This window comes from Copadichromis virginalis, linkage group LG5, assembly GCF_057382275.1.
Source record: "Copadichromis virginalis isolate Kocher_CV1m ecotype Utaka linkage group LG5, C_Virginalis_male_GT1.1, whole genome shotgun sequence".
NCBI classification, from domain to species: Eukaryota; Metazoa; Chordata; class Actinopteri; order Cichliformes; family Cichlidae; genus Copadichromis; species Copadichromis virginalis.
The window spans coordinates 26,356,571-26,369,283 of NC_140622.1; the positions used below are offsets into that span (position 1 = coordinate 26,356,571).

The 12,713-nt window shown below is 38.5% G+C and overlaps 1 protein-coding gene across 1 annotated transcript in view; it reads right to left on the minus strand.

Moving 5' to 3' along the window:
* The window catches only part of gnai2b (guanine nucleotide binding protein (G protein), alpha inhibiting activity polypeptide 2b), a 53,171-nt gene that overhangs the window by 12,317 nt on the left and 28,141 nt on the right, over nt 1-12,713 (minus strand). The window contains exons 2-3 of the mRNA XM_085457061.1: nt 10,203-10,245; nt 6,498-6,639 (exon numbers count right to left, since the gene is read on the minus strand). Coding sequence (XP_085313187.1) covers nt 6,498-6,639; nt 10,203-10,245 — 185 coding nt within the window. The remainder of the gene's footprint in view (nt 1-6,497; nt 6,640-10,202; nt 10,246-12,713) is intronic.

Below are 12,713 nucleotides of genomic sequence, written 5' to 3' on the forward strand. Positions count from 1 at the left end.
GACTGAAACACGTAGGACACATAAGAACATCAGGAAATAAAACCGATAAATATAACCTCAGTAAAAGAAGTCAGCGGGGGTTACTACAGCTGTGTACCGGGGCCTGCGCTTTGTCGGTGGGATTGCTTGTGAGGCGAGCGGGTCTATCCCACGCTTTGCCGTGAGACTGGGCAGACATCTCCGAAATCATCGAAACACTTTTGCAAAGAGGCTGTATCTTGACAAACCGACCAGACACATGAAGATTAAACCACTACATTCTCGGCTAAAAAAATATTAAAACGGTATTTGGTAACACACAAACAGGGTTTTTCAAAGCTCAGTTCTGTTAGCTTCCACATGCCGGTTGTTGTGTGCTAGAAACAATGGCCACCAGGCCAAAGCAATGGTTTTGACTCGATCAGCGTTAACCCCGCCCCCTGAGTTTGATGGGTGAGGCTGACAGATAAAATTATTTCATGATGAGAGCCAGGCGCCAGGACTGCCAAAATGAAATAAATAAATATATCATTAAATAATTAATTAAATGTGTCAATAATTAATGAAATGTGTCAATAATTAATTAAAATGTGAAATACATAAATAATTAATTAAATGTGTCAATAATTAATTAATTAAATGTGTCAATAATTAATTAAAATGTGAAATACATAAATAATTAATTAAATGTGTCAATAATTAATTAATTACATGTGTCATAACTATTTATTTAATTAATTAATTCCAATTTTAATTAATTATTGCCACATTTAATTAATTATTTAATGGCGTATTTAATTAATTCATTATGGCAGTCCTGGCGTTCCATACAGGACGTCGGGCTAGCGATATTGCAAGCCCTGTATCTGATTGAGGAATCACTCATCTTTGGAAAAGAGAGTTTATTACAGAGAAATGTCTCTTTCCAAAATAAAAGCTATACTATCCGCTTCTTCTGGGCTATATTCTCAGCAGCATATTAAACATATCAGGTCCCCATAAGGAGAATCATGTGCTAACAGCTGTCTAAATGACTCGGCTAAAGGTAGTAGCATGCTTGTTGTTTTGGTCTTTGCACTAGGATGATGTCGGCGTAAATGTGCAGTCATATTCGTTGTGTTCCCACTAGTGCTTTCAGGTTAATCTCGTTGAAATGACCTTAACGCCACAACACGGCAAATCTCCGTTAACGAGCTACCGCTGATCGCCCGTGCATGGGGCTAGACGGCCAACACGTTAACGAGCTAACTGCGCTAACACGCCAGCTCCCACCCATGTAATTGAGCATTGCATGGCACATCCAACATACTGTTTTACTTTAGTCCATGACGCGCTTACCTTCAGGGTCATACGTCACATGAAAACCAAAATAATTCCAAACGCCAGATCTGAATGGGGGGGGGGGGGGTCCATGTTGCAAGGAGACCTTAACTTCTGTCTCGCTAGCTTGCCCTGCGCTCTTCCTTCTGACTATGCTGTCTGTGTTGAGCGCTCAGTGGATCTGCGCTCAACAGTGCAGCCTAGGCGGAGTAGTCGAACGCAGATTCACTGAGCGCTCAACACAGACAGCATCGTCAGAAGGAAAGTTGATAAAATAAATTACAAATGTTGTATTGTTCCATACATATGCCTACCGAACCGAAAGCACTGTTTCGAACGGTTCAATATCAATACGAATAACGTTGCACCCCTATTAAATACTTATTGATAATCTTAATACAACAGTATGGACCAATGTGAGCGATATCTCTATAGAACTGGCACAAAGAGAGGAAATATTTTAAAGTAAAGTGATTATAATATCATTACAACATGTGATAAAGCAATGTGGCAGCCAATTTGGGCTGACCACATGTAAGATATATGAGATAGGTCTGTATGACTCAAAGTAACAGCATGCAGGGCTGCTTCAACAGACTGTGGTTTGATTTCCTGCTGTTTGCCACCTTGCTTGTTTCTCTCAGTTCACCATCTTCCTGTTGGCACAATGTTAATTATTTCTCTCTGACCTTTATTCTCAAGGATAGAAATTCTAAGAGTAATAAATAAACCTTGGTTTTCTCTGCACATTTGTATGTGTAACTAACTTAATGCAACTGCAGTCAGGATTTTCTAGAGTTCTGAATATGTATGGCATCATCAAAATACACAAATGGTTCATAATGAAACATTTCGTAATTGTGAATGGAAACAAACTGGACTGAGTAGAAATCTATTACTATCTCTACCTGCCATTGTCATCCAGTCAGTATACAATCATGGTCACTTTATTAGGTACACGTATTCAACTGCTCCTTAACAAAAATGTCAAATCAGCCACATGCCAAAAACCCAGTTTAGATCTAGACATGCCAACATAATCAAGACAACTCTCTGGGATTCAAACCGACAATCAGAATGAGGACGAAAGATGATTTAAGTAAGATGCTGCAAGGGCTGGTCTCAGTATTTCAGAAAATGCGCATCTACTGGGATTTTCCCACACAACCATCTCTAGTGTTTACAGATAATGTTCTGAAAAAGAGAAAATATCCAGTGAGCAGCAGTTCAAATGCCTTGTTGAAGTCAGAGGTCAGAGGAGAATAACCAGACTGCTTCAAGCTGAGAAGAAGACAGCAGTATTTCAACAAATCTCTTGCTACAACCACGTTACGCAGAAGACCATCTCTGAATGCACAACACATTGAACCTGTAACTATATGGGATAGAGCAGCAGAAGACCACACCAGGTACTACCTCCTGTCAGCTAAGAACAGGAAGCTGAGGCTAAAATTCACAACGGTTCACAAAAGTTGGACAACAGAAAACACCACAAAAGCCTGGATTCATCCTGCAGGGCGGTGTAATTGCGTGAAGGTTATTTTTATTTTTTTTTTAAATTGTTTGGGCTATTTAGTAGTGACTGAGCATCATTTCTGAATACTGTTCCTGACCCTGTCCACAAATTTATGAACATAGTGTGCCCATCTTCTGATGGATGCTTCCAACACACCTAGTTTCTTGAAACTGACAATGAGTTCACTGTGTTCAAATGACCTCCACAGTCACCAGATATTAGTTCAACAGAGCACCTCTGGGATGTTGTGGAATGGGAGATTTACATCATGGATCTGCAGCCTAAAATCTGCAGGAATTCTAGGATGCTATTGCATCAATAATAACCAAAATCTCAGAGTTATGTTTTCACCACCTTGTTAAATCTATGCAGTGAAGAATTAAGGCGAATTTGAAGGCAGAAGGGAGTCCAGTACTAACAAAGCAGCCGGTGAATGTACGTCTGTGCCTATTAGATGGTGATGTTTACGTTGGTTAAATGGCCAGCTTACTGAATTTGTGTATGTCCTTTATTATTGGTCCAGTCAATGTCTTGACTGGACCAATAGCATTACTGTTCTTTTGAAATGTGTTTATTTAGTGGTGCGTCACTATGAGTGATGCGCTCACATGCTGCCAATGAAATTGATGTTTACGATGGCTCTCTGGGAATGTGACACATTTACTAAAACTCTTTCTGCTCTTTTTAACACAGCTACAAGTTGCAGACTGCAGAATATTAGACTCACACACACTCGCCTTATCCTTCTCCTCTTTGTCATTCACTTACAAATTTGCAGGCTCCGACTGCACTTGCAGCTGCAATGAATCACCATGAAACTGCAAACACTGACTTGAGTTTCATGTTTACTTCTATACAGCAGCATAATGTGTCTGTTAATGATCCTTATCACATGCAGATCAGCTGCTACAATCAGCTCAACTGAAATCCAATATGGGGCATAATTAAAGAATAGTATGAAAGCCATAAGCGTGTGTCAATTTCTACAGGGCTGCTGCGCAAGTATGGGCAGGCTAGCACACTAATTGCTATGTGTGGGAGTGCGAGAGTAGCATCACGTACACCCAGCCATTTGACAGATCTATGGGTGAGAAAAAAAACGTCACCACAGCAGAGTCCTTAATCCTTCTATTACAGCTTCACTTACAGGATACACACACGGCCACTGTCAGACCTCACCGGCAGCTTGTTTGAAAGTTGATAAGTGTTCACAGGGTGCAGGAGACTGCAACTCAGCATCTCTTGTCTTCTGTCTGCAGGTTTAAGTATAAAAGTTTCACGGATGCCCTGTTGTGTTTAACTTAGTGTGTGTTTGTATGAGCTGCACCTAATTATTTAGTGTGTTCATTAAGTACTTCTGATATGCTCGAATTGTGCAGTCATAATAATGAAGTTCGTTAATCACCTAATTAAAGATCTGAATTAACTGAATCCAAATGCACATCTCGCCCTCACAATCACATCACATCTCTGTCCAAAATCCCATAGATATTAAATTTGCTGTTGGATGAACTACACAGACAACTTCCACATCCGCACATCAGAGAAATCATTAAATATCTTTTACGTGTCAGCCTTTGAAATTCTTGTATGGTGACACAGTACTTAGCTTAAATGTGGCATTCTTTGCAAATCCTTACTTTTAAACAGAGGTACATTTTTTTCCCCCCGAAAGCAACTGTTAATTTTTTCTACTCAGATGACAACTGTTGCTGGCAGATTTTATCAGCTGTAGCTATGGCTAATTAAATTATTTTTAGATCCATGACTTGCACGTCAAAAATCGTCTCTGGCTGCCTCTCAAATATTTCACTCTGCCTCGTTCTAAAATGAGAATGATGATGAACTGTGAAGTAGTGGATTGGATGACTTAACAAAGACCTAGAGCTTGTAAAGCTCAATAAAGCTGATTATAGAGACAGATTTACTTGATAATTCTGTGGATTTTAGCACTAAAAACAACTGTTTTCACTTCATCACTTTTTTTTTAACACTTATACATAATAAACAGCTTTAACGATGTAAGCGTTTGCCTCACTGTTTGAAATTTTGAACACATTTAATATGAACGTGTTATGTCCAGATCATTTAGAACATACCAAGAAATGGAGATCCTCAGAGAAACAATTTTTCCTGGGTCAATATTTTTTTTAACAACAAGTCAACACAAAGGCGGTTCAAGGAGAACTGATAAGCAGGTGCTTACCTAAAACCAAATATGGCTTAAACTAGGTGTTACTGCAGCACACCCAAGCGAAATCAAATGAAAACCAAGTTAGCGACCTGAAAGGCAAGAGCCTTCCAGAAGAAGAGACAGCCAGGGAGGAAACTGGTTTCTATAGAGTTCCCAAGCATTCCCAAGCCATTTCCTGATTAGGATCTGAAATAGAGCACGTAAAAGGCAGGCCTGCCAAAGAACATAAACACAAGACCTAGAGCTGTCACAAGCATGCGCTACTGTAACTCTTTATATATGACAGAAAATAAATAAATGCATAATCAATCATCTTTAATATGTGGAGTAATTTAAAGACTGACAAGCCTGTTTTCATTAGCTAGCCAGTTATAAAACCATTAGTTTGGGAGTGATTAGGTTTAGCAAACACTAACATGCAAAGCAAACATAAATGATGGGTAACAATTGTTACAAAACACCTCCAGACAAATGGGTTAGCAACAAGATCTTCCTTTTACAGTTGGGTATTCTTCAAAATAAGAAATTAGTTTGTGTTGCTGCTGAGGCTGCAGAAACCAGCCTCTGCAGTGCTGTTCAAACGTGCCCTGCTAGCAGCACTGAATTAATCCAATCTGCACCAGAGCTCTCAGTGGCTGCTGTTGCTCCTGCAGCAGGTATACTTTCAGACTCCTCTCTGTCTAGTACAACTTTAAGGAGACAGCAGATCAAAGATGGACCAGATGGAGTCAGTAAGACAAGTGCTATTTCCCTGCAGGTTGCAAAGACATATCAGGAAAGGATTATACTGTGCTCCAGTTCTGTGTAACACCTACTACATAAATCTTACTGCTGATAAAAAAAAAAAGGCTGCTGTGAACAGATGCATGTTGGAAATCACATGATACCATGTTTGTTTAAAACACTGGCACAGCCCGACAGTGGTATTGACTGAAAAAGAACTGCCAAGAACAGGAAACATGTAAGAAAGAGTCATAGTAGCCTTTAAATAATCCTATTTTACCGTGTTATACATGTCTTAGTAATGACACATACGTGTATATGTATGTATGTAAGCAACTGGGTTATTTAGCCTCTTTATATTGAGAAAAAGGACCAAGTAAATAGGGCACAGTGACTGGAAACAATGGAAAACTTGTGATTTCAATTCTGGGAAAGCACAATGTAACTCTTAAGTACTGTGCCAGATACACAGTTGCAAGATGCTGTTGATAAAGCAGGCTTTGTTTTGTTTAGCCCCAAGCGACATCCTGGTAAGTCAATGGTTAGTAAGGCCAAATTAAATTCAGCATTCTCACATAACAATGGTTTTTAGCCTTTGGTCTGGATCTTGCTCCTGAGTCTTTATTGCTCTTACACATCCCATGCTTACCAACAGATAAAGCATTTTGTAAAGATCAAGTAAAAAAGCATTTAGAGTGATTATTTTGTACACAAACGCCATGCTTTAGAAAATACATTGTGTTTGGGAGTGTTTGTGCATCTTACCACTCTGGTGGGATTGCTGTAGTCTATCTTCAGACTGGCCATGGCTTTAACAATGGCCATTATAGATTGGATGGTATTACTATAAACCACTGCTCTGTACTGCTTACACTCATCTTCTGAGTAGCCATCTTCATGGATGATCCTGAGAATATCAAGAGACATTCAAGTTTTATTTAAGTGCACATTAAAACATTGCCCACAGTATTCTCAAATGTGTGATGCAATTATGCTTGCTGAAATCATTTCTACTGTTTACCCTGTCAATTAAAAAACTCTTCTGGTGCACTTCAAGTGTAAATAATGACACATTTTTGCTTTTTGCACATAATGTGAAATTCATTTAACAGCAGACACACATCAGGATGGAATTAGTTCATGGCCGATAAGAACAGGATGACAGATTAGCAACACTTGGTTCGATGTACATGAGGGGGAATCAATTATTGTTTTAATGAAGTCTTCAAAAACTACTTCTTATGCTTCACTATGTGCACTACAAGCTCATTTGGAGTGTTCTCCAGCATCCTTGCTATAAAAATAAAGAAAAAAACAGCTTAAAGTATATAAAATGAAGCAACTTGTGAATTCTTACTGTCAGCAGGTATCCCAAAAAGTCATGCTGGAGCTCAGTGGTACAGATGACATGGATGGATGTGGGTGGCAACACAGAGTAAGGAATAGCACAGAATCTGACCTATTTATAACCTATTTATTACCTACTGCCTTTATTACCTATTTGTCACCTGTTTGACCTTATTTCTTTTAATAAATCAATGTAAAGTTGTCTGAAATTCTCTTAAAGAAACATACATGTTGATTATTACTGAATTATTTTTAAGAAGACATATTCCCAAATGCAGTTACATAGTTAAGCTGCCAGGCTCAGATTTAAGTCAAACTGCTAAACTAAACAGCTTCTTTCACACAGAAAATCAGACTAGCTCAAATTCTGTTACTGGCTAGTTAATGATTAACATCATTAATGTCTTTGTACTGTATAGTTTAAATCATTTTCTTTACAATCATTGTTACACATTAATGATTACATTAAGAGTTTTGGCTGTGTTTAAACTCAAAATATTTTTGAAGCTAAAAGCTGATTTTGTTTTGTCTGTGTTGCTATCTAGTCTATAAAAAATCATACTGAATACTCAGTGTAACATTTATCATGTCAGCATGCTGTGTAGGATGATGTGTAGCAAACGGGGTTAACACACAGTGGGACTGCCTCAACACTGCAGCATTCAGCTGATGCAGTATCCTAACTTTACCTCTTGCAGTATTATTACCCTGACTGCGACGGAACTAAGTGTTTGTGCATGCACAAGTGTGCAGCCCATCATGAGGTGCAATCACCCAGATTTCATCAGGCTGCAGAACAAAGTGCAGAGAGAGCGAAGTGAGACAGCCCCACAGTAATTCTAAAGTGGGTCTGCCCCCTGCTTTTAACAGCCTACCGATGTTAATGTTAATGAACAGTAATAATTTAGAAAACAGCTGCCTTCTTTTTGAGCTGTTCTAAGAACGTTGAATTAGCTAACTTTTCTTACTGTAAGACATGTTTACACCGCACAATGTCATCATACATGACATTATTTAATGTCATGTATGACATTAAATAAAAGGTCAGAGTCATGATTGCTTCTGTCTTCATGCTGATAAATCGATACCTCTGTACAAGTTTATAAATTAGCTTCAAAAGCAACAGACTGTTCTTGGTCCAAACTCATAAAAAATGGATTCAATGCCTGGTTAGCCCAGAGGAATGTGAATAATTAAGGCATTTAGTGTCCTCTGTGTTTATCCATTAGTGTGTGAGTATCTGTGTCATTGTGTATCCTGATTGGTGCACAAGCTTTACAAAAAGAAAGAAAGAAAAGAAAGAAATGAAAAGCCTTTGTTTTATAGACAGCATAAAAGATGGACCTAGCTACCCTGACATCATCCCCTGGTTTATGAAGTCTCGTTTTGAAGCCTCAAAATGAGTGTTTTTACCATCGTCATTTTGATTTCAAAATAGCTATATGACATGGAGGGGTCTAGCTTTAAAATTACTTGCGCACTGGACCTCCATTCTGAAACACAGGACTCCCAAGATTTACAAAAGGCTTTTTTATTCAGTATGACCCAAGACTGAGAGACTGAGCCCAGAAACCTATCAGGAAAGTGTTTGCAGAGGTCAAGATGGAGGGACATTTTCCCATAGACTCCTATTGGTCTCAGAAGCCAAGTCTATGTGTTAAGTACTTTCCAATAACCCTATACGTTCTCACATGTACAAAAAAATTCTAAACACCTGTGACCACAACATCACCTGGGAACCAACTTGAAATAACTCCACTGTATTGTATCTAAAACTGAAACGATTTAACTGTAAACTGCTCAAGTTCTCTGACTGAAACACATAAAATAAGAACAGTGAACTGTGACCGGAAGTTAACAGGGTTTCCCCTTACGGCAGTCAGTCAATACTTATTGAGGCATACCATTACAACAACCTATGCAGCACACCCCACTGTAAGTTGGAAATATTATATCAACATGATGGATAAAGTTGTGCCTATTAACCTTAGAACATGGCATCCTCATGCACTGACATTTTAATAAAGCCAATAACTTACCTCTCTAAATGTCTTGGATTTTATGAGCGTCTTAGAATTAAACAGACTGTCAGAAATCGATTATATGTATTCTTCTGCACACTTTTGTAACTGAAGAATTAAGCAGTGATAGCAATATCAGTTTACACATTCAAACTGCCAGATTTTCTTGCAGTCTCTAGCTAAAACAAATGTGTTGCTTTTAGCTTGTATTATATTTTAAATTTATTATATTTATTTAGGATTATCTCTTGTTCTTCTTTAAATATGCAGCTCTAGACCTGTCCATTTTTGGAAATGGGTCATCTGGTGTCAGCACTGCCCCCTCTTATGTAAACACACTCATTGCTAAAGTCAGAAAATCTGGGTTGACTTCCTGGGGTGTTAACCGGCATCGTGTGACCACTTATAATATGACTGTGGTTATTAGGCTCAGTGACACAATATAATTAAAGTTTATTGTGATTATAAAAAAATTTCTTAATTTGTGAGGTTTTTAAAAGACATTTACAAATACTGGCAGTGGCCAATGGTACCCCTCAGCCTCCTAGTAGAGGCACCTATCGTATGAATTTAAAAATCCCACGTCACCTTATTCTCAAACTATCGTATTCACAAGCTTTTCAGATCAATTGACCTTGGACTTCTATGCTTGAGGTCGAGGTCTATGAGATTCGAACTCTTCTGAGACCTTGAGTAGATACACCTATGGTATCAATTTAAATGTCACTCCGTTCTCGAGTCATCACGTTCACAAACTTGTCCCCCACCTGTTGGCATGGTGATGGCAATATACCACATTATACATATGTACATCCTTTCACAGCTGAGGGGTAAAAATCTAAATGGACTATCTTAAAGGGCAACATTTACTTCCACACACAGACATAAGAACTACTTTGGTTGCTTTTGTTAAACAAGGAAACAACTATTTGACCAACAGATCATAGAAAAAATGAGTAATGGGCATATAGCATTAGAGCTAATATTAGTTTGTAGCTTTTAATGGTTTTGTGATTACCAACCAAATTCCAGTGACGTGAAAAAGCTTTTGTGTTACACAGAATTTAAAAAAGGTGGAATAAACATTCCTTTTGCAACTTACTTCATCTGCTTTACAATGGTGCTCTTTCCAGACTCCCCAGCACCTGTTGGAACATTAACATGAAAGAGTTACAAAGGATCTCTGCGCACATAACAAGAATAAACTTAAACTTTAGTTGTGGCTGTTCCTGCTTTGAAAATAAGAGCAACACACAGTGATGACCTACTGCTAACATCACATTCATCCTCTGGGTTGCCTGGTTTATTTATGTTTCCGTTTGTGAGAACACGATGTACAGATATGCATGAATACTTCCCATATTCATTTCAGTGTTTATTTTTCACTCCAGAAGAAGTGGCTTTTGACTATTAAATAGTTCACAACAATAAGCCACTTATTATGATGAGAAAAAAGATCATTTAAAGGTGGCTTTGCGGCACACAACATTTTATCAGGGATGTCATATTTAGCTAGTTGGCTAATTAGACAAACTACACAGCAGAAGTTTGTGTTGGCTCTTAGTCATCCAGTTCATGGTAGTCTTAGGAGCTTGAAAAAGAAGGCAACTGGACTTCCTTAAGTTTATGAAAACATTTCACCGCTCATCCAAGAAGCTTCTTGAGTTATAGAAACAAAGTGGACACTCCCAAGTATCCTTTGGAGGTGGTCGTTGACCCACTATTGATAATGTGCATCATCACATAAGCCAAGATGTGAAAAAAGTCAATGGTCATTACCATCAGCAGGGGTAAAGGGCGAAACCACTGTGAGACTTTGCCCCATCATGTGACCTACCCCAATCTAACCTGAGGCAAGGTGTGTGTGTCCGGGATCTAAGGACCTAAAGACTGCATTGTAGGTGGCTGACAAATGGTGTGGTAAGCCACCACCTCTGTTCAATGATGTTTGTTCACAGCGACCATCTGTCTTCACTGTCCAAAGAGTGACCTTTGTCCTTCAGGTGAATGAGTGTACAGGTGAGTGTTGTCCTGTTGAGGTGTAACTCTATGTTCTGTCATGCATTTGTGGAATGATTGTTCAGTTTCTCCTATGTACAGGTCTGACCTCTCCTCACTGAAGTGCACATAGTGTATATGTTGTTTAGCTTGTGTTTAGAAAGTTTTTTCCTAGGGATGACCAAGTCAATAGTAGATCAATGTCCACTTCAAAGGGAACAACCTCCACTAGAGGTTAAATATCTGGGACTCCATACCTTTTGTTTTTAGAAATAAAGAAGCCCAGTTCTAAAGAAGCCCAGTTCTTTGATGCACGAGATTTATAAAATGTGTCACATTTATATTAGAGTTTCTATTTGCCCACACAGATGTGGAAGGGCCTACGTGACACCAACATGCTTGAGTAGAGAAAACTGTGTGCACAAATGAAACATTAGAATTTCATGGTCTTTTATGCCAAATTATATTAGAAACCCTTTGGTTTGGACTGGAAACTCTCATGTTACTTTATTATTATTATGAGTGACGATATGGAGCAATGTTAACTCCGTTCGCTTGTTTGTAGTTTGATCCTATTCCAGTATTTCAGTTAATGTCAACTGACAGCAATTTCAAAATTCCTCAGGAAAAGTTAATAAAAGCAAGAGGAAAACAACAAGCTAGTCAAGCATAAAAGTAAACAATAGATTTTGAAATAGTGAAGAGAATTCAATGCATTGCAGAGCACAGTACAGGGCACACATTGGATTTAGTGCTGAAACCACCATCTTGGTTACGCTGCTGTAAAAGCAAGAAACGCTACACCATCGGGACAGTAAAATTCCTATTCCTCTGGATCAAAAGTAAAGAACTAAAGATCCATTAAGAATTTAAAACTTAATTCTGAGTCAGCCAAGCAAAAACTGTATGTTCCTTACACAAGCAAAATCATCACGCACACAGTTCACAAGTCAGCGCTTTACTGCCTTTTGTTTCATAGCCTGTAAACCTACTTCCATAAGTTCTGAATACAGTGAGTAACACAATGAATGAATACAATGTTTCCGGACAATTGTTATCATGTTGAAATGAGGAGACACGAGCTCTTGCCATTTCTGCGCCACCATAAACTGTCCCTTCACGCCACCTGACCCAGCCCTGCCAACAGACATTAGCTTAGCCTTGGGCTGACGGACCAACTGGGACAAGCAGTGTTGCCCATTCACGCTGTCAACACACATCGTTTTCGCACACATCAAGTACTTTTCTGAGAAAAAGAAGGGAACGCAAAGGGAGAAGTGTAAAAAGCCAAGTCTTAGGTTACATTTGCTGTGCTGCAAGCTGTCAGAGAGCTGGATGGATCTCTAGGTGATTTGTGTATTTATAAAATATATATATATATATATATATATATATATATTTTATGCAACAACCCAGCAGACAAAAGAATGTGTGTTTTTTTTAAAACATGAAAAATGATCTTCTCAGTTTTCTCTTTTGAATTACTAATGCCCGCTTCTTGTTGTAGAAACCTCTAATCAAGACAAAACTGTGTAAGGAGCTGCTTCTTTTTTTCAACACCATATCTCTTAAGAACACATTGTTTTATTGCAAGGGCCTTGTCAAATCTCCTCTT